This window comes from Neltuma alba, unplaced genomic scaffold (assembly GCF_004799145.2).
Source record: "Neltuma alba isolate B1F8T4 unplaced genomic scaffold, ASM479914v2 tig00011692_pilon, whole genome shotgun sequence".
NCBI lineage: Eukaryota > Viridiplantae > Streptophyta > Magnoliopsida > Fabales > Fabaceae > Neltuma > Neltuma alba.
In genome coordinates, this window is record NW_021636330.1 from 103507 (window position 1) to 125744 (window position 22238).

Sequence of the window (22238 nt, forward strand, 5' to 3'; positions counted from 1 at the left end):
AATCACAACCTATATTTGTGTCATTCACAACATGCACAACAGCCAAACACAACCCACACTTAACTGAATGACAACATGCACATCATACAGTCACAATCTACACATCAGCCAATCACGACCTACATTTATGTCATTCATAGTATGCATAGCTAGGGGTGAGTATTCGGTTATTCGATTCAATTAATGCAAATAACCAAAATAATCGAATAACCGAACATAGGATAAAAATAACATCGAACCGAAACCGAACTCAATAATATAACTGAACCGAAATAACCAAAAATATTTCAGTTCGGTTAGGGGCATAATTCGATTATTGGGCCCCTTCAATACTATTGTGGCCAAAAGACGTTGGATCGATTTTTGGTTTTTTTTTTTTTGATAAATCCCATTAATATATTATCTCTCCTGGTTCGGTTTTGGCCTGCTATGACACCAAACGATTTTTGCAAGCACCAAATTGGCAGATGGCCCATTAAAATATTTGTCTCCATTTTGAATTGCTTGCGTCTCAAATTTTCCAAGTCCTCCACTTCTGATTTTTTATGCTAGTTACATATCAAATTTAAAACATAAATACATAATAATAGAATAAATAATAATCAACCTCTTTCAAGCATCAATCTATAAGAACATACAAACCAATAGCCAAAAAAATCCAAATATAGTTAAAATCCAAACAAACCAACCAAATACTAATAGCATAACATGTGAAATTTAAAATTACAACTAATTCCAGCTAATCCTTGTGCTCAATTCCTTGCATGCAACTTGCCACCAACACCAAGTCACCAACAACTACAATTAAACAAAAAAAAAAATTAGAGAGTGCACAACTTTAGAGCTAAAAAAAAATAAGCACAAGATTTGTTTACTCAAGTATTTTTTCCTAGCATCTACAATATATCAACAGTTGCCTCCAATGCAATTTTTACAAATCTACACAAAAACAAAAAAACAAAATCAGACTTCATATATTACAATAAATCAAGCATTATAATATTATGAAGTAAAAGTAAAATATTACCAAGTTCTATCTTTTGAATATCATCATTACCTTCTTCTACAACATATTGAATTGAGCGTCTAAGCCAGTCTTGAGCACAAATTAGAGATTGCACAGCTTTAGGAGTTAAAGAGCTCCTAAATGAATCTAGAACTCATCCTCCAGTGCTAAATGTAGACTCTGATGCAACTGTGGAAATTGGAATAGCCAAAACATCTCTAGCTAGTAGAGAAAGAATAGGAAATCTAGGGCCATTTAGCTTCCACCAACCTAAAATATCAAAATCTTCTTTATTTACCTCAATTTCTTCATTCAAATATCTATCAACCTCAGTTCTGCTAGTTCTTCCACCAAAACGCTCATTCATGAACTCTTGTTCCTCAATATCAAGCAATTTTCTGACTTTTACAGAAGGGTCATCATCTTCATGACAATCATCTTGTGTGCTATGCACTGGCTCCACTTTCGGATTGGGTTGAGGGGGGAAAAGCGCGTTTGTATTCATTATATAAAGAAATTAACATTTCTTTAATATGTATCCCCAAACTTGTACCAATTGCACTTGTGTGCATTTTACACAAGGCAAATTGCACCCAATCTAATTTATACCAGGGATCAAGAGTAGCAGCAATATAAAGAAGCTGGTTCATCTTCATAGGATCTCCCCAATACTTATCAAATTTCTCTTTCATTCTGTTTGCCATGGAAGCCAATTCCCAAACATCACATTTTGTCCATTCATCCAAAAAACGATATAGCTTGTAAATTTCACGAAAAAAGGTATTAGATGTCACAAATAAAGAGCCAGAAATCTGCACAGTAAGCTCATAAAAATGACCCAACATCATGATCATCCTTCTAACATTCTTCCAATTTTTAGACTCAAGCACCCCCTCCCCATCTTCAAGATCAAATCGAAAATAAGGATCTTTATCCTCAAATCTTTTAAAGGCTGCCTCAAATTTTTGAGCAGTCTCTAACATCAAATAGGTAGAGTTCCACCTAGTTGGGACATCTAAGCATAAAATCTGTTTACTTTGAATCTTTTCATCCTCACAACTCTCTTTAAACTTTCTCATTCAAAGGGGTGATTGCCTAATAAAACGGACAGCTTCTCTAACATTTTTCACTGAACTCCCTATTTCCTTCAACCCATCAGTAACAATCAAATTAATTATGTGTGCAACATATCTCATGTAAGAATTGACATTTCATAATTGAGTGGCCCCAATTCACAATTTTTCCTTCTAAATATTGAACCATGACATCATTAGAATCGGCATTGTCCACAGTAATTGTGAGCACCCTTTCAATTCCCCATTCAAGTAGACATTTTTCCATTTCTATTTCAATATCTTTTCCTTTATGACTAGAAATTGGAATGAAATTCAAAATCCTCTTTCTCAATGTCCATGTATCATCTATGAAATGAGTAGTAATGCACATGTAATTAATTCTTTGAATGGAAGTCCAAGTGTCAGTGGTGAGGCAGACCCTTTGCCTTTTATGCAACAAATAATCTTTAAATTTAACTTTTTCCTCAATATAAATTCCAAAACAGTCACGAGCAACAATCCATCTTGATGGAATTTTACATTTAGGTTGAGCAATAGACATAAATTGCTTAAACCCACTCCCATCAATAAACTTGAAAGGTAATTCATCAGTAACTATCACGCATGACAAGACTTTTCTAATAGCATCTTGATCAAATTTCCAATTTGCAAGACCTATTTTGTCATCTTCTACATTAAAGTTCAAAAGAGATTGTGCAAGTTCTTCAGGAGGGGGCTTCAATTTACAAGAATTCATATGGTTGCTAAGTGCAGTGGTTCCATTAGCTTTTGGATCACATGCAAGATCACTTCCACAATAATTGCACTTACCTCTAATTTCACCTTTTTCATTCACAAATTTGGTGAAATGCTCCCAAACTTTTGATCTTGGCTTCATGCTTTTTCTTTTTGTTCCCCTTGTTACTGGCATTGAAGGCTTTGTTGTTTGAGTAGCACTATCATCCCCAACTTGAGCATCACCCATGGTTTCACCATGAGAAGACATCTAATTAAGTAAAAAAAACTAGTGACAACATGTTATATAAGAAACCAAATGAGGACAATTTATAATGAATATGAAATCAAATAACTTTTCATGATCATGTGTTTGTAATTAAATGATTTAAATACAAGAAGGTTTGATATATAAAACAGGGTATCATGAATGATCATGGAAATGGTACGAAATTTGACACAATAACTATCTTTGGTGGCAGCAGACCTATGGAAGTATTATTATTGGGCCCAAATCGGAGATAACTCTCCCACACATTTTTATTATCACTCGTAAGGTTCGAACTTTAGTTAATATTAAATCCCTTCCAATCAATCATTGTTCATTAAAGAGTTTCCTTCTCTGTATGTGTGTGTTTTTTTTTTTCAATTTTACAATAATAATTAATAATGTTGAACTACCTACCGGCTACTGTTAATTTCAACTTTGAAGATCTATGTTGTACTTAACTTATCCCCATCCATACTCAAATTTGATATCCTTGGAAAATTGAACATGCTTAAATTATATTTTACTTATTGGAATATAGTTATGATTGGTATGTGAAGTTATTTGAAGATATAAAGCATCACCCATTAATATGACTTCTCAATCCGGTTCAAATTATATAACTTGAGCATCACCCATTCTCACTATCTGTTAAATCAAGATGATAGAGTGAAATTTGATACAAAGAGTCTAAGAGCCTGAACTCTGTGTATCTTCTCAACAGAACAAATTGGCCTATTATCCACTACACAACATTATTAGAAGACGAAGTTGTCACAGAAGCTTCTGAATTAACCGCGATTCCCTTTTTACACAAATTCAAGCTACAACCATTCAGTGAGATGTGGAAAGACAAATGAAGGGCATATTCGTATGACGCTATAATCGGCAATCAATATATCAATTCAAAGTTGAAATCAAAAGTTCATCATGAAACATACTTATGAGTAGAGAGCAAAGTAGTAATTGGAAGAGAGAGAGAGAGAGAGAGAGGAGACTCACGTGAGCGAAGGGAATGGATCGATGAGATAAACGAGAAGGGAATCGCGAGAAAGGCACGCTAAGTCAGAGAACAGTGCCTAGTGTTGAAGTTTTTATGATAGCTTCTGTCACAAAACAATGCCTAGTGCTGAAGTAGTAATTGTTCTTTGTGACAGAAGATGAAGCTGCCGGAGAAGACGAAGCTACCAGAGACTAAAGAGGACGTCGAAGCACGGAAGGCTTCGCAGAATTGCAGGGGTGGCAGTCTAGCAGAGACGAAGTAGGGGCAAGACAATGTTCGGATACACTGAAGCGGTGAAGCCACAAACCAGAGGCAAGGCAATGACGGGTTGATGGCGAGTCGGCAACCAACGATGGCTAAGCTCGGAGAAGTCAAGAAGCTGAGTGACTACTTTCAAACGGGAGGCTGCGGTGTGTGATTTAGATTTTAGGGCAATAGGGCAAGATTGAGATTGAGAAAGCCACGCTGTGTGTGAGAGAGCTAAAGAGGGACCGAACGGTGAGGGGCTGAGGGCGAAGTATTTTGAAAAAAAAGGAGAGAAATAAAAATAATAGGAAAAAGAGAAAAAAAGGTTTATTATTTGGTTATTCGGTTATAACCGAAATTTTATTGTGATCACCGAACCAAACCCCAAACACCGAAATAACCAAAAAAATTAACCAAAAAAATAAAAACCGAATTAACCGAACCGAAAAAACTGAATTAATTTCAGTTCGGTACGGTCTTCAGTTACGGTTCAGTTTTGCTCACCCCTATGCATAGCAACCAATCACAACCTACACTTAGCTGAATGACAACATGCACAGCATACGGTCACAACCTATACATAAGCCAGTCACAACCTACATTTGTCTCATTCACAACATGCACAGCAGCCAATCACAACCAATACTTAACTGAATGACAACATGCACAGCATACAATCACAACCTACACATCAACCACAACCTACATTTATGTCATTCACAATATGCACAGCAACCAATTACAGCCCACACTTAACTGAATGATAACATGCACAACATACAGTCATAACTTACACATCAACCAATCACAACCTACATTTGTGTCATTTACAACATGCACATCAACCATTCACAACCCACACTTAATTGAATGATAACATGCATAGCACACAGTCACAACCTACACATCAACCAATCACAACCTATATTTGTGTCATTCACAACATGCACAGCAGCCAATCACAACCCATACTTAACTGAATGGCAACATGCACAACATATAGTCACAACCTACAAGTCAACCAATCACAACCTATGCATAAGTGAGTGACAAACCAATAGAGGTCAATGAGAATATGCATAGAAGCCAATCACAACATACACAACAACCAATCACAACATGCACATAAGCTATTAAGCTAATGACAACATGCACAATAACCAATTACAATCTATACATAAGCGAGTGACAACAACAAAGGCCAATGACAATATGCACAACAGCCAATTACAACCTATACATAAGCAAGTGACAAACCAATAAAGGCTAATGACAACATGCATAGCAGCCAATTACAACATATACATAAGCAGGCAACAAACCAACAGAGGCTAATGACAACATGCACACAAGCCAATAACAACCTTCACACGAGCCAATCACAACATATACATAAGCATTTAACAACGTACATACCAGCAAATGCAATATACAAAGTAGTAAATGACAACATATAAAGTAGCAAATGACAATATACAGAGCAGTCAATTACAACATACATAGCACTATTGATAACAGCACATAGTACATTGACAATACAACTAATATCAAAGTAAATGAATCATACCCACATTTACCATTAAAAAGTATAAGCAACATTCCATAATTTTCATCCCATCGGCTTTTCCTTTCTTCTTTCCTTTCTTGAACTTTGTAATCGAGTTGCAGAATTCTCTAAAAATAAAGCTGCTCTAATCATACTATCTTAAACTATCATTTGTCACCACTATGACCTTTAACACTTTATCATTGACCCATACACTCGAGCTAGGACACAAGAAGACTCCTAATGCATACATAACAAAAAAAATTCAAACTTTTCATCCTTTTTTCTTTCAGTCAACTATCTTCCTATTGTTTTGTATGTCATTTTCCTGTAGTCATTCCTTAATCCTTTAAATGTTTCATCTTTATTCTCTACATTCATTTTAATATCCTGCCCCTCAAATGGTAGGCCCATCAATTGATTTACATCTTCGGGTCCCATTTCATACTTCTTCACTCGAATTAAAATTTGTTGACTTATAGGGTCAAATGCACAGATCAATTCACCACAAAAATTTCTATAAATTTGTGAGCAACATATTTCAACCAATTTATACTATATTGCTTGTGCCCGCCCATTCTGTCTCGTCCTAAATGGAATCGCTCTCTTAGTTACGCTGTGCCCCGTTCTAAGTTCCCACGTTCACTCTAGTAGGCTTAGTAGGGCTTGAACCTACGATATTACCGTTATGAGCGGTACGTTTCAACCAATTAAACTATAAGCCCCTATGGATCTCTACATGCAATTCGCTCACTTCAGGAAGAAGAGGAGGCCCTTGCTCTATCTGCTTCTTCCTCATCCCAGGAATGAACAATTGGATAAAAAAATGATTTTCTTCCTTCTTTATATATTAATAATAATAATAATATTAAGATTAAGATAAAGCAAGCAATTTGGCCTTTCCATCTTATCTTCACTTTTCTTTAAGTACATGCAAACCTCCATAAATTATCCCAGAGCACACCGTGTGTGGAAGGGAATAATACAATTCCTCCCTTTCAGTGGGACTCTCATTTTTTTAGCCCTTTCACCATATTGTTCTCTCTCATCTTTTGTTAACTTCCCTTAAGCCTTTTCACTGCGTTAGTGCCCTCTTTAAAAGACTTAAACTTCTTGTTCTTCTCATAAAATTCTGCAGTAAATAATAGGGGTGTTCATGAAGCCCAGTTGCCTACTATGCTCGTCCAAGCCCGCAAAAAAATGCCCATCCCGCCCTAAAAAATTAGCGCGAAAGAACTATTGGGCACGTTCGGGTTGGGCAAATTGTTGGGTAGTGCGGGGCATCGGGCATAGTATGCTACCCTGCCTATTTGGCCCTACCCGCAAAAATATATATAATTTTATTTATATATATTTTATTTGCCTCATATTTCTTTTCCGAATCAAACTCACTATTGCATCAATATTCAGTGTTCATTGTACTTATTTATTTTTGAATGATTTAGAGAGTTAGAAACTAGAAAAACAATTAAGTTTAATAAAATATACAAACATTTTTTGTCATAGTCCACTCCTTCTAGCTACTACAAAAAGTAGTTTCATAGTATATTAATTAGCAATAACAAAATTAAGGCTGAGTTGCCATTTTAATATGAAGTTACATCACATTATTTAAAGGGACATAAATAATTAGGTAATTAATATAGTATATTAACTTGTTGGGCATGGAAGCCCACCCTGCCCAACCCGCATTTGCCCAGCCCAAACTCAATAGGGCTTTTCATAGGCAGGGCCAGGCAATGAGCTGCATTTTTCAGCCCGTTCATTCTTCGGGCTGGCATTGAGTAAGGGTCCTGCCCTGCCCAGTCTTGCCCATGTGCAGTCCTAGTAAATAGTATGTATCTGAAGAAGTTCCTAGGCTTTTGTTCAAGTTTGTTCTTACTCTTTTTAGCCATTTTGTTAAACTGAAAAAAGGAAAAAAAGAATACCATCATCACATTATAAGTTTCCAAACTACTTGTCATTATCTTAGCCAATTACGATGTTTGTACTAGATAGAGAAGTTCAGGCTTGACTTTCTTTCATATTTTTATTTGATATTTTCTTTTCTACTGAAATCTAATAATATCTTCTGCAAAATAAAATAGGATATGAGTAGATTTTGTGGCAAAATTTCTTTTTATCCTATTATTGATTAGATAGAGAAAAATCCATAAAAAATAATTAAATAGACATAAGATATTCATAAATTTAACCAAATATATTCTAAAATATAACCTATTTAATTATAAAATATTTACTTATCAGTATTCTTCATATTTAACTGCAGAAACTTCAGTTTTCTATTACTATAATAGAGAATTTAATTATCTTAGAGTAAGTCACCCAGGCACTTTAAAAAAAAACATATGAATGAAAAATCCTAAGGTAAGATTTGCACAACACACACATGGAGGGACGCCATTATAATTATTATTATCTTATATGATACCACCTCAAATAATAATATAATAATGTTGCTGCAGTGACAAAAATGCATCCAAAGAAAATCAATATCCATGATAAACTGAAAAACATAAAAATATTCGATTAGGTGTCGCTCTACTTAAATGATGGGCTGTTGAGATTTTAGATGCAGGACGATATATGTCTAGTTGGCTAATGCTCAATGATTGCTACAAGACTACAACTAATGCATAGACCTTGAGCCAATCCAATTCGAAAATATAACGTAACATAAATAGAGGGTGAGGGAGCATTGATCAAGTGAGCATATCAAAGAAGATTAGAAAAAAAGGATTATTTGTTTTTGGAACGATACAGTAATCTATATTAAACAACCATAGCAATTGAATCGAGACAAAATCAACTCAACTTTCTTCTTGATCATCATAGACAATGAAGATGCAAAATACATTACAATAGTAGATACTCTAAATCATGTTTCCAACGTAATTCAAAACCCTCTACAAATAATCATATCAAGGAAGAAAGAAAGCATAAAAAGAAATAATCACAAACTCAACTGATGTTGTATCATTCCAGTTCAAGTGATATTATATTCAAACTATATTATTTATCAAAGAAATTATAAGAAAAAAAGGATAGCAACCAAATTGACAGTGAGGGAAATTTAAAGAAATTGAACCTCAAATAGATGATAGTGAGTGGCGATGGAAGAATGCATAGTCTGAGAGATTTCAAAGAAAGCAAAAGATAATGCATTTCTTGAAACGCTGGTATTCTCTTTATGATATTGTTCCTTGCTTCCTTCAAGAGACCATATCCATGCATAAGATAAAGGCCATGAGGATTGGATTGAGATTTGGCACTAACGACACTTAGAGTGATTTAGAGCAGTCGTGAAGACGAAGATGGTCTTGATAGGCAAGAGAGTGGCTGACGGTTTGAGGTGGGGAAAATATTTAGAGTCAAATTAATGGGGTTAAGTAGGTAATATCACAATTAAAATTTATTATCCGTAGGTCCCTTGGGACTTGTTAGTTATTTTGATATTTTAGAGGACCTTATAGTACTAACTTGTCTTCTGTGAGACCTGTGTTTAATTTTCCCTTTTCTAATTCCATCTCTCAAACATTTAATTATAGTGTATGTGTTTTATACACACTCCAAACTTTCTTCCTCTCCCTTTCTCTCTCAAACACCATATTATCTTTCTTTTAGTCTCTCCCTAACATAATAATACATGAAAAAACAATAATTATCAAAGTTACTTACACAAATAAAAGATTATAATATAAAATTTTTACAAAAAATAAAAAATGGTAAAAAATGTGAAAAAGACTTTCAGTGGCGACAATCACCTTTCTGTGGGGACAAATATTGTTGCCGCCAGACATCTCATCTTTCAGCAGTGACCACATTTGTTACTATTGAAGTGTGTAACTTTCGACGATGACAGATTTTGTTGCTGCTGAAAGTTGCACCTATAGTAGTGACTTCTTCTTGTCACCACCGTTACTATCATTTTTGGCAACGGCAATTAGCTGCAACACTTCTAATCGCCGCTAAAAGTCATATTTTCGGCGGTGACTTTTTTTGTAGTCGCTGAAAGTCCAGTTTTGTGTAATGCAACTGTGTGTTTATATGGATTTGATCTACTAGTAAAAAAAAAAGAAGATGGATTTGATCTTAGGACTATTATGTTTTTAGATGTAAGTTACTTATACCCCATTATCACATGCTAAAAAATATATTAAAATGTTAAAAATTTTCACATCTATCCCTATTAAAAAAGTATTGAAAGAAAACATGTTGTACATTTTCTCTCATCTATATTATTTATTATTGTATTTATAGGGATAAAATTTAGAAAATATTATTAATTACCTACAAATGACTTATATTGAATAATAAATCATATTGTACTAGTGATTTACATATATAAAAATAGACCGGTATATCATTTACATAAACATGTATGACAAAGCTGATATATTTTGAAGTTATCAAATGGAACAAATTGACCGAAACATTGGAAAATAGAAAGTTCTTCTCATTAGGTGGAGCAGCATGGGCCTACAACCATCCCAATGCCACCCCCACACCCACAAAAAATGCTACGTAGAAAAAAGTGTTAAAAGATAATAGGAGTAAATTAATTCACTAACGAATTACAAATGGATATGACTTATTTAACATATGATTTTGGGACAATTATATTGGTTAAAAAGACCAAAAGACAAAAATATTCAAGCGAAAGACAAGTGTTTGAATTGAACATTATTGGGAACCATATGCAGGATCCTTAATGAGGGGGAGTTGTTTGAACATGAAGGGCAAAAAAAAAGAAAGTAATTGCATGCTCCTTTTAGTAAGCCACAAAAAGAATGTGAAGCCAAGACTGTGCCTAAGTATAGGAAAAATTTTCAGGAAAACATGATATATTTATTAGGATAGTATTATTATTGGTCCTTGCAGTTTAATTAAATTTTAATTTTAGCCCTATAATTTCAAATTATTAGTTTTAGCCTCTATATAGTTTCATAAAAACTTGGTCTACGTTTAACTACTGGTTTCTATGCTTTTAATAAGTTTTGGTTTGGGTCCATATATTTAAACTCAAATAAAATTTTTATAAAGCTATACCATTTAAAATCACTTATTTGAAACTATAGAAATTAAAACCAAAATTTGATCAACCTATCAAAATTAATTAATGGTATTAACACTATTTATTTATATGTTTGCCTCAGGTGACATAATTTTTCAGAATGACACTAAGTTTTCATGAAAAATTTTCTACAATATTGGAATATTTGTAAAATTATTCAAATATTGGCGAAATTATTCTTATAATGTGTAAAACATTCAAATATTTAAGGAAAGCAAGTGAAACAAATTTCAAGATATGTTGAAGTTATATTGCCGACTCTTGAAGAACAATTGATGATCATTAAACCCAAGGCTATGGCTAGGTTAGGGGGAAAATTTTTCAGGAAAATTGTTAACAATTATTTAGATAATTATCTTTTTTACTATACTAAAAATTATATATATCGATCTTCGGTTCGACATCTTTGAATCTTCATGGGTCTTTATTTTATTTTATTTTTTTTCCAAAAAGTATTCAAGAATCTTCAGGAGTCTTCAGTAATCTTCATAAGTCTTCAATGTAGCTTCAAGACCATTGAATAAGTAAAGATGAAAAATTTATGCAATTAACTTTAATCATATATCTTCCACATTTCTTCAAAAGTATATGGTAATCTTCAAAAAAACTTCAATTTTATTCAAGAATCTTCATTAATCTCCAAAAGACTTCAAATATCTTCAACAAAAATTTCATCAAGCTGCTTCAATCATCTTCCACCTTTCTTCTAGAGTCTCCGATAATCTTAAAAAGTTTTCAGTTTTCTTCACAAGTCTTCATTAATGTTCAAGGTAACATTGGATGAGAAAGGAGGAAATTTTTTTTGCAATTATCTTTAATTGTCACCTTGTTTCTTCAATAATATGCAATAAACTTTAACGACCCATGAAGTAGAATGGATTGTTTAGAGGCATGATAATAAAACCATCACCTTTTCCTATAAAAAGCTTGTCATCAACCTTTTTATCCTAAAACATTTCCCATCTTACAAAATTATGGAATGAACTGCTTTTTTCAATTAAAATTATATTTACACATCTTCTAAAAAAGTTTTTTCAGCTTAATTAGTATCAACACGTCCCACTACCCAAGTCGTCGAGAACACGAAAATGACAAAAAAAGAATATGAAAATTACTAAGTCCCAAATTAAATTTATTTCCTATATTTTAATAGGTTTTGACAACACTTGATTTACAAATAATGACATATTTTTATAAAAATTCTTGATTTGGGATTATGGGATTTTTAGGTTCCTTTTTAATCATTATTCCCATCAAGAACCCTTTCTGATTTGATGCAAATATATGAATAATTATATCACATCTCAAAAATTTTTCCTAAACTAGGCAGAGTCTCAGGTTCACATTCTTCACATTCAAACATAATTCCGCCAATGGATCATGGTCCCCTAAAATGTTCAATTCAAACAGTAGGCCTTTAAAGTTTTGCTTGGGATTTTTTGGTCTTCACCTACTAGAAAACAGGCTCTATTGAGAAGAATGCAGCATGATATGCAGCCTCGAAATCCGTGTCGGCAAATGGCAAAAAATTTATTGGTGCCTGATCCCTTTTTTTTTTTTGACCGGAGTGCCTGATCCCTTTGAGTTAGTGGACCCAAAATAAAATTATGTATTTCTAGGATTCAACGTCATGTTTTCACATGAAGCTGACAGTCTCAAGCTATTATAATGTTTTTCCCTATGTATCCTTTAACTTATTAGAAGTAATCTTGTTTGAAATATTATTGGATATTAAATGTAAGTACATCTTTCAACAAAAATTCAAACCTTAGTGTGACACATCACGAAGGATTAACCACTTCCACTATATCCACCGCGTTTGTTTCAAGTTATTATAATTTATTCCAATCATTAACATTTTGTACATGTTAATATTATTTTTGTGCCAACTTTTATATATTAATATTAAAACTACAAGGCCTAAGGGTATATATTTTTTTTAAAATAATACTCCTCCGGCTCTAACTATAAGACCCACTTTATAGTGTAATTTACATTATAAAGTAGGTCTTATATTTAGAATTGAAGGAGTAATAATTAGCTTTGCATGCCTTTGATGTTGATTCATTTTCTTATTGTATATTTGAAATAAAGAATTCAATTTTTTTAGGCACACTAGACATCCTAAAGTCAGGACGGTACAATATGACCTCTTATATTTTATGAGGGGAACAATGGGAAATTATATTTAGATCCCGAGCAAGAAAAATTACTACTAAAAGGTCCCATGAGATGATGAAATAAATGTGAAGTCCCCAAAGACTTGATAGTACGTTAATTCAATTGTACAATTACCAAATTATCCTTAGAAAAAGCATAAATTCTATCCCCAATTTCAGAGACGTACACCTTTCAACCCCTAACTTATTTGTTACTCTGGAAGTCCACCGCCATCCTCTGACCCTCCTTGTCATGATGTTGTGAAGACAAGAGCATCAATAGATTTGGCCATTGTCATTGGTTATCATGACTGTGTTATGTTATCTTCTTGTAAAAAAATTGGTTAAAATGGGTTAAAAGAGTAATGTTATCTGTAATATGATTCTAGAATGATTGTGCACTTATTTTGAATGAATTCAAAACCATCATTTTGTTTTTCTATTTTTTTAAGGAAAATTCTACAATCTATATGGGTTATTAAAAACTGATGAAGAGAGTGACTTTCTATGTCGTTTTTGAAATTGACATAAAATTGCTAAGAAATTACGTTATTGGCTCTTATGTCCCCTCATTAATTAATATAAAAGGTTCTTTTTAACCAATATTGAAAGTCCTTTTTCTAGTGTGTTCTTGTTATCACACTACTTCAACATATCGTGGCATATATTCCCAACTAATATCCACATACACAACACACTTGTCATTGGCAACTAATTAAACTAGTCATATTAACAACTATCATGACATATATTAACAATTAAAATCTACCAGTAATACACACTTGTCACTGATAATTAAACTAGTTATTATATTAACATCTATTGTGACATGTATTAACAATTAATGTCTACTTCAATTACACAGTTGTCATTGACAACTAACCTAGTTATATTAACAACTATGATAATATGTAGTAACAACTAATGTCCAGATACACTGCACACTTGTTATTAACAATTAAATTAGTTATATTAACAACTATCACGATATATATTAACAATAAATATCCACCTGCACTGCATACTTGTCATTTACAACTAGACCGGTTACATTAACAACTATCGTAGTATGTATTAACAACTATGATTCTCTTACCCACAATTCCCTTGGGATTTTAGGTTTATTTGATGATTTCAAGGGATTTTGCACTAATAATGTCTTACTTAGAACTTGAATATAATTTTCGGAGAAATAATTTAGCTCCTTAGTTAAATATTACACAATTTGATTTTTTTTAACTAAGAAAATTATAGAAAATAATGCTAAAAAATTACAAATAAGTATCACATAAAAAATTAATATTGATTAAGTTTTAAAATATAAATAAGTGCTAAAAGAATAATGTTATTGTTGTAAAAGACCGAAAACACAATTTTAACTAACCATTTTGATCGCCTATTGGGCGATTATTGGATCATCATTGCAGGCAACAACACTAATTAAGTAATTAAATTCGTTTGACAATATAATATTAAAAATTTAATAATTTATCATTTAATCATGTAAATATTATTATATATAAATTTTCAAACACAATTTACAAGCCAACTTCTGAGATTTACAAATCCTCTAGAAATTTAAAACAAAACTAGTATATTTGTTATTTATAACTCAATATGTAATAATTTATAAATATTTTCCCAAAATTACCCGGTGGCAAGTCAAAGAAGTTGATTAAAATAGTATTTTGGTGTTCTACATGGATAAGAAATAGCATTAGTCTCTTGGCATTTACCTATAAAGATAGCTGCCATCCAAGAGGGGTTAAATTGGGGCTACTCAAAATTTTATGCAAACACAAGGATAAAGTAATAGAATAATAAAAGCAATGCAACAAAGTATATAAAATGTAGGATTATGCTGCAAATATCCATAAACTTATACCTAATGTGCACTAAACACCATATACTTTTTTGGGTATAAAACTACCTGAGAAAAAATAAATAAACATGAAAGACAAAATAATTATAAATCTTATATTTAGAACCAGATTAAATATCAAATTAGTTTTTATATTAGGAATCGAAGGTAGTATCTAAGTAAGCTAATGTCCGCTAATATCCCTCAGCACATTCCTACTCCTCCTCCTCATATTCCTCATCCTTTCTGACATACTTGCCATTATCGTCCTTCTCAATCTCTACACATAACTCCACTTCGTTCACCTCCTAACACTGAAGTACTTGATGTAATCTTTTCAATCACCTTTCTCACACTATTCAACTCATTCAAGAACTTTTCAAATCCCACAAATCATCGGGACCTCTACTCTTTTCACCATGCGGGGGATCATCATCAAGACCATCGTTTCCATCTAATAGAATCTCACCATAAATCTAAATTAATTAATAAAAAACAAAAAAAAAACATACTTAACCCACAGACATGTTTACTGAGGATGAATCTTTGCTCTCTTGCCTACTCCAATAGCGTACAAGATTCAGTGCTCACATGCATCCCAATCTCCTCCGTTACCCTAACACAGGAAATCACTTGCAATTTCAGGGATTACCTTTAGCTTTTTGTTCATCATGGCTCTTCCTTCACTTTTTCTACCTTAATACCTCGTGTTTTTGTCTCACATCAGCACGTGTAAGCCAACTTTTTTTATCAATATGCTACTTTCAACGTTAGCGTTTTTCTTAAAGGTCAATGTTAAGTCTTTGTTGGCTCAAGTGAATATTATTATATTTAAAAAAATTTCAAGTAACATTGAAGCTAAAAAATCTTCTAAATACTGATAACTTCTCAACAAAAATTTCTGAGACAAAATTAGACTTTAACGCAAAGTTTTATCATCACCTTTTGACTTGTACATTTCATATGCATCGAAAACTAAAATTCTCATTTCGATCCATTAAAATATCAAATTCACAGATGTTATAAATCGACCCTTTACCTTATGTTGTTCTAAAATGGCCAATTTATTTTCACAATGAAATTGATAATTTTGTTCACATTTTCTTAAAAAAGGTTAGTTGGGTAAATCATGAACGAAAATATACATATTTCAATTTTTAATCAAAAACATAAAAATATAAATTAAGTACTTAACTTTTTTTCTTTTTTCTTTTTTCCTCCCTCTTTGGCAAACCATAAGATGCCCACCGACTAATCTATAATTGAGTTGAGTCAAGCTCCCTACGTGATTCCATCAATTCAAATTCAAGATTCTGCTAAAAGGTTGTAAAGTCCTTTGCACTTAGTCTAATCACAATTAGGAGATACTTGTTTATTGACTATTTTTCAAATGACATTTAGAATGCTCGATGTTGTAAATGACATTTAGAATCCCTCCAAGGCATAAAGCATGAGTCATGAAAAATTGACACTCTAACTAACATAAGTACTAGGTAAATTTGTGTTACTATGTTTTTATATATTTGTATAACTGTTATATCAAAATTATCATTAAATTATTTCTTCATCTATATTATATGTGACGATCAGTCATAAATATTGAGCCACAAATGGAGGGCTTATCTTTGTAAAGAGGGCCATCCAAAATTGCAGAATGTAGAGTCGTCGCTTTCCCTCTCTCATCTATCTGCAACGCCATTAATATGGCATCTTAAACACAGTGCCAAAGAGACTATTTTCTTCTATATATTTAATAAATTAAAGCCTCACATATAATATTTTTATTCAATTATATATATTCCCATCTCTATATATAAATACATATCATTCCAATGATCCACCACACCAACCCGCATTTGGCAAGCTAGCTTCCTGTCACTTGAAATTAAACTTGAGAGCCTGCCCACGCGACTGCTTAGCCATGAATCCTGCAGATATTGCTCGAATCGTTGTCGGCATCCTAGGTGGGTGATACTTCTTTCTCTATATTACGGGAAAAAAAAGTAAATTAATAACAAAATTTAGTGACAGAATTTGTAAATTCCGTCATGGAAAAGATTGTCACTAACTGATTTAGTTACAGAATTCTATAATGACAGAGTTCTTTTACTAAAGTTTGTCGCTAATTTTATTCTTGGCATCCTAGGTGGGTGAAATTTCTTTCTCTGTCTAATTTTTTCTCCTTGATATGGCCATATGAATGAGTCAAATTTAAGTATTGTGGATGTTCACATGGACTTGAATGTAAAACCTTATACTCAAGCCGCCACAGCCCTTTTCACTAAGACCAGCCAACGCTTGTTGCTCTCCAACAATCCACTATTTGTGAACAGTCCATTTTTTTATTCTTATGTTATTTTAGCATATTTATATTGATGGTTTTCAACTTATAAGCATGATTCTAAATTAACCTAGTCCGACTTCTGTGATATATGATCTCTCCTTCTCATCTTCTGGTGTTCCTTCTTCATAATTCATTGACAGTACTGAAGCATGTTTTTTCTTTTTATTTAATCTAATAAATGATTTACTGATAGTATAATGTTGTAAAAGAAAATAAAGGCAAATAAATGAATTGGATCTTTTACACTTCATTTATGTGATATTCTTTATACTGAGAGGATTCAGTTTCGTGTTTTTTTCTTTTTCATACATAATTAACTGATCTTTGTTTTTTTTTTTTTTTAAATTTTTGGGAACTTAATTTAACTTGCAGGAAACATCATTCGGGCTTCATGTTCTTATCTCCCCTGTAAGTAACCATCAAATGGTTTTTTTTTTTTTTTGTTTACCAGCACCATCAAATGAATTTGAATTAACATTTAATTTAAAACTCATATTAGTCACACTGTATTACGAGCTTATACTCTTTTTTCGTTCCTTCTTATATGAGACAATTTTTGAATATGCCTTGTTCGTATTTATAAGATACAATTAGAGGCTCGTTTCCAATTTTTTTTTATTAATTTCCTATTTTTCTATTTAATCACTTGTATTAATATCATTGCATTTATTATCAAGGTAAATTATTTACATGGTAAATTCTCTCTTATGCTATTTTTCCCTGAAAAAAGTTATTTTTTACATATTTATTATTTCTCTTTAATTTTAAATAAGATTTTCAATATTAAAATATATATTTGCAGGCCAACATTTTTGGACATATGGAGGAAAGGAACGGTGGAGCAGTACTCGGCGATGCCGTATTTAGCGACACTGGTGAACTGTATGGTGTGGACGCTGTACGGTTTGCCGATGGTGCACCCGAATAGCCTCTTGGTTGTGACCATAAACGGGGCGGGTTGTGTGGTGGAGCTGATCTACGTCATCATCTTCCTCATATACTCTCGACGCACCAAGAGGCTCAAAGTCTTTCTTTTGCTTCTTGTTGAGATCCTTTTCATCTCTTCTCTTACTGTTCTCTCCTTAACGCTTCTTCACACCGTCAAGAAACGCTCCGCCGTCGTCGGAACCATTTGTGCCCTCTTCAACCTTATGATGTATGCTTCTCCTTTGACCGTCATGGTTAGTATTATTAATCAATTACTTCTGTTTAATTATTTTTCATTCCATTTTAATTTTTAATGGGTTTAGATGCAAATTTTTCTTAGAAGTTTTCCTTCCGAATCAATATTGGTCTGGAATTTTTTTAAGTTTAATATTGCCCTGAAAGTTTCAAAACATAGCAATATTACCTTATCTCATTAAAAAACTAACATGAACAATTAAATTATAGTATTGATGACTCTTAACATTTTCAATGGTAAGAGGTAACAGATTTCTCCATTTTAACACTTTTCGAGTGACTTTGAACCTAGAAGAAAAATTTCAGGTCAACCTGACTTTCGGGTGAAAATTTTTAAGACAAATTTACATGTCAACTATCATTTTTAATTTCAATATGTGTGTATATATATACAAGCTATGTGACGATATAAATATATATATATATATAAATATATGTTGGACGCAGAAAATGGTGATCACTACCAAAAGCGTGGAGTACATGCCTTTCTTTGTGTCTCTTGGCACCTTTGGCAATGGCGTCGCTTGGACTACCTATGCTCTCATCCGTTTTGACCCTTTCATTGCTGTAAGTGTGTATTACCTCCGGTTTTTAATATAAAAACGAGTTTGACATTTAATTTGGTCTTAAATATAAAACTCTAATTTACTTCGTCTTTCATTTATTTATCTTTCTTAAGATAGTTCTTGTAATAATTGTACATATTAAATATTTTATCAAATGCTAGTTTTAGTTAATACACATGATTATTAAAGGTATTTTAAGAAAGACAATACATGTTTATTACAAATAACTAATTTAACTAATTTTCTTAATATACTCCAATTAGGTAACTAACTCTCATATTTAGGATGAGAAGAAGTATGTGCATGTGTATGCGTGGGCATGATTATATTGAAGAAAATGTTTAATTAATATAGCCAAATAACAACAATAACTAGTTTTATCTCAATACAAGTGGGGTTAGCTGTATGATTCTCACGGCAAAATTATTTACATTCTGTTAATTGTTAACAAAAAATTTTTTTAACCATTTTCTTGTATCTTATTTCACCATCTTTTAAACCTCTATATCGTCTGATCTCTCGTTACCACCCCCTCCAACACCCTTTTTTTTTCATGTCCTAATTGATTCAAATGGTTTTCTAATGTTTTCTTTCTAATAGATATTATAGCATTTTGATGTAATTTTAATATAATTATAAAATAATACAAAGATATTATTTTGAGGAGGCAGATACCGAATGGGATAGGATTATTGCTATCGGTGGCTCAGTTGATCCTCTATGCCACTTATTACAAATCCACGAAGCGGCAGATTGCAGAACGGAAGTTGGCCGCCAAGGGGCAAGTGGAGCCCACGCTTTCCGAGGTGGTCGTCCTTGCCAATCCTACCCTTCCCAAATGATCTCTCCCCCTCGCAACCCTCCGCCGCAACCGCACTTTTTTATTTTAATTTTTTGAATAATTTTCTATTTCTCAAAAAAAAAAAAAAAAGAGTCCGCTGATTTTTTTTTGGGTCTGTTTTTCTTCCCGTTGTCGGTGTATGATCACGGTAAGTGTTCTTCTGGGTCCTGAGAATTAGATGACAATTCATCGGCACAATGTTTTCTTTAATGACAATGGGCTAAGCCCAACCATATTTACTTGGAGCTAAGTTGGTTTGGATTCGAGTTGAATTATTAAATCATAAGTTTACTAATAAGAATTGGTTTAATTGTCAAAGAGTTAGCTCATAATCATAATATCTTAGATTCGAATTTTGTTTTCAATACAAAATTCTTATTAGTGGGTAATCTGTAAGTACTTTTATAAGTGTTTTCTGAGCCTGGAGACATCTTATAATCGAAATGAGCTTTTAAGACTCAACTCACTCAAACTTTTATTTATTTAAAAAAATCATAAGATGGGACGGCATGGATGCACCATAAGGGAGAGGGGGAAAAAAAAAAGGAAAGGGGAGATTATATGTGCGTGTATGTGTGTGTAATAACTCTACGATTGGAGTGATTCACAACTGATTGAGTCTCCTTACATAGAGACGGGTAGGGATATATGGTATTCTATGAAGATAAAATATTCATATCTATATCTATTGAAGAAAAAGATATACAACCGTATATGTTGGTTAATTTATGGTAATGTATCTATTATCTCAATTAGATTATTTAAATATGATATTTAGATTATTTGAATAATATAAATTAAAGAGAAAATTAATTATTTAATCCTTCAACTTTCATCCCACCTATAATTCAATCTCCCATGTATGACTAGTACAACTCAATCCTTAAACTTTTGGTTGTTTCAACCTTAGTCATTATTTTTTTAAACCTTTTTTTTAAAAAAAATTGATTTTTGTTAGCCAACTCATAAAGGAGTGCATGTTTGGTTAAATGGTGGGAACTCAAATAAACCCATTTGAATCCAAATAAGTGATTATGTAGTTTGTTTATTTTATTTTGCTAAATTTTTTAAAATCTGATAAATCGTAATTTCAATCTCAATCGCACATTTGAGCAGAAGTTACTAGAGTAGCTTTTGCACTAATAGAAGACCTGGAAAAAAAAAACCATATATTGAAGATTTGCAGGCCTCGCATATGGAAAAAATAATACAAGTGGCAGAATCTTATTGGAATAATGAATGTAATGGTTCTATAAAAAATTGCACCTAAATTTTCTCCTAAATTAAATCCTTTATCTAATTTATGTTATATTTAATCTGAAAAATCACTTATTAAATATTTCAGTCCATCGAAAATCTAATATCAATAATATGAGTGCAACTGGTGGCGCAGAAAGATAAGTGCTGTGTCACTAATCAAGTTCAATAGTCGCATTTGCGTCTCAAGATGTTTGCTTGCTTATTTACCTTTCCAAGAATCCTATTCATGACCTAATTTTCACTCACTTATTCATATTTATAAATGGATAATATTTATATGAATGAACACGCTCATATTGGGGTTTCCACTTCGAGTGTAAAGCTACGTGAAAAGGGGGCAAAAAACTTCCAAGCGGTTTTCGGTGAGCCTTGATGGAATGGGAATCTCATTTCCTTATAAAATATTTGAGATGATTATGAATGTTGCTTCATAGAATTTCTTTCAATTGCTTTATCATTTGCATAAAAGATAGGAAAAAATTGTTTATATCTATAATGTCAGGTTTTTTAATCATATATGGCTGTGTCTTTTTTTAACATGGATTTATAATTAAATACTATTAAATATTAATATTTTAAAAATAGGACATATGGTTATGTATAATTGGAGAACTTAACATAATAGATATAAGGAATTTGATGTAAGTATTATACTAAAAAATATTACCTTCTATCCTTAATATAACAGTTGATTGACTAATTTGAATAGATTAAGAAAATTAGTTAATTAGTTATTTGTAATATATAAGTGTTGAAAAAAATGGATAAATATATGAAATAAAATGAATTGAGATATTATATTTAAAACCAAATTAAATGTCAAACTAATTCTTATATTAAAGACTAGAATTAGTACTTCATGTTATAAATATTTAAAGAAAAACATGCTAACCACTTGTAATTGAAGGTGCCTATGGGGTGGGATGAGACAGGGACAAACCCATCCCAGTCCCATCCCAATAATTGAGATAGGATGGTTTTCAATCCCGCGTCATATCCCATTCCATCCCGATAGTGTCTCGTCCCATTCATGACAGGACATAATAGGGACAGGACCAGGTATCCCATTTATTTTTTAATGAATTTTTTATC

The 22238-nt window shown here is 32.3% G+C and overlaps 1 protein-coding gene and 1 long non-coding RNA gene across 2 annotated transcripts; one reads left to right on the forward strand and one right to left on the reverse strand.

Annotated features, from left to right (window-relative positions):
* Positions 1-567: 567 nt before the first annotated feature.
* On the reverse strand, positions 568-4143 carry LOC114716849 (uncharacterized). Its single transcript, XR_003737667.1, has 4 exons — positions 4067-4143; positions 1028-1195; positions 876-939; positions 568-798 (listed from the first exon to the last, which is right to left on the reverse strand). It is a non-coding gene; the product is annotated as an uncharacterized LOC114716849 (long non-coding RNA).
* A 12731-nt stretch (positions 4144-16874) lies between these two features.
* On the forward strand, positions 16875-19887 carry LOC114716854 (bidirectional sugar transporter SWEET4-like). The gene is made up of 5 exons (XM_028901926.1): positions 16875-16921; positions 17670-17705; positions 18100-18478; positions 18927-19046; positions 19717-19887. The coding sequence occupies exons 1-5, from the start codon at positions 16875-16877 to the stop codon at positions 19885-19887; spliced, it is 753 nt and encodes a 250-aa protein (XP_028757759.1).
* The last annotated feature ends 2351 nt before the right edge of the window (positions 19888-22238 follow it).

What these genes read in the sequence shown, in the direction of transcription:
- LOC114716854 (XM_028901926.1), top strand. Translation starts at nt 16,875, where the DNA reads ATGAATCCTGCAGATATTGCTCGAATCGTTGTCGGCATCCTAGGTGG. An exon ending in CTTCTCCTTTGACCGTCATG is followed by an intron (nt 18,479 to 18,926) that starts GTTAGTATTATT and finishes TGTTGGACGCAG; the next exon opens with AAAATGGTGATCACTACCAA. An exon ending in GTTTTGACCCTTTCATTGCT is followed by an intron (nt 19,047 to 19,716) that starts GTAAGTGTGTAT and finishes TTGAGGAGGCAG; the next exon opens with ATACCGAATGGGATAGGATT.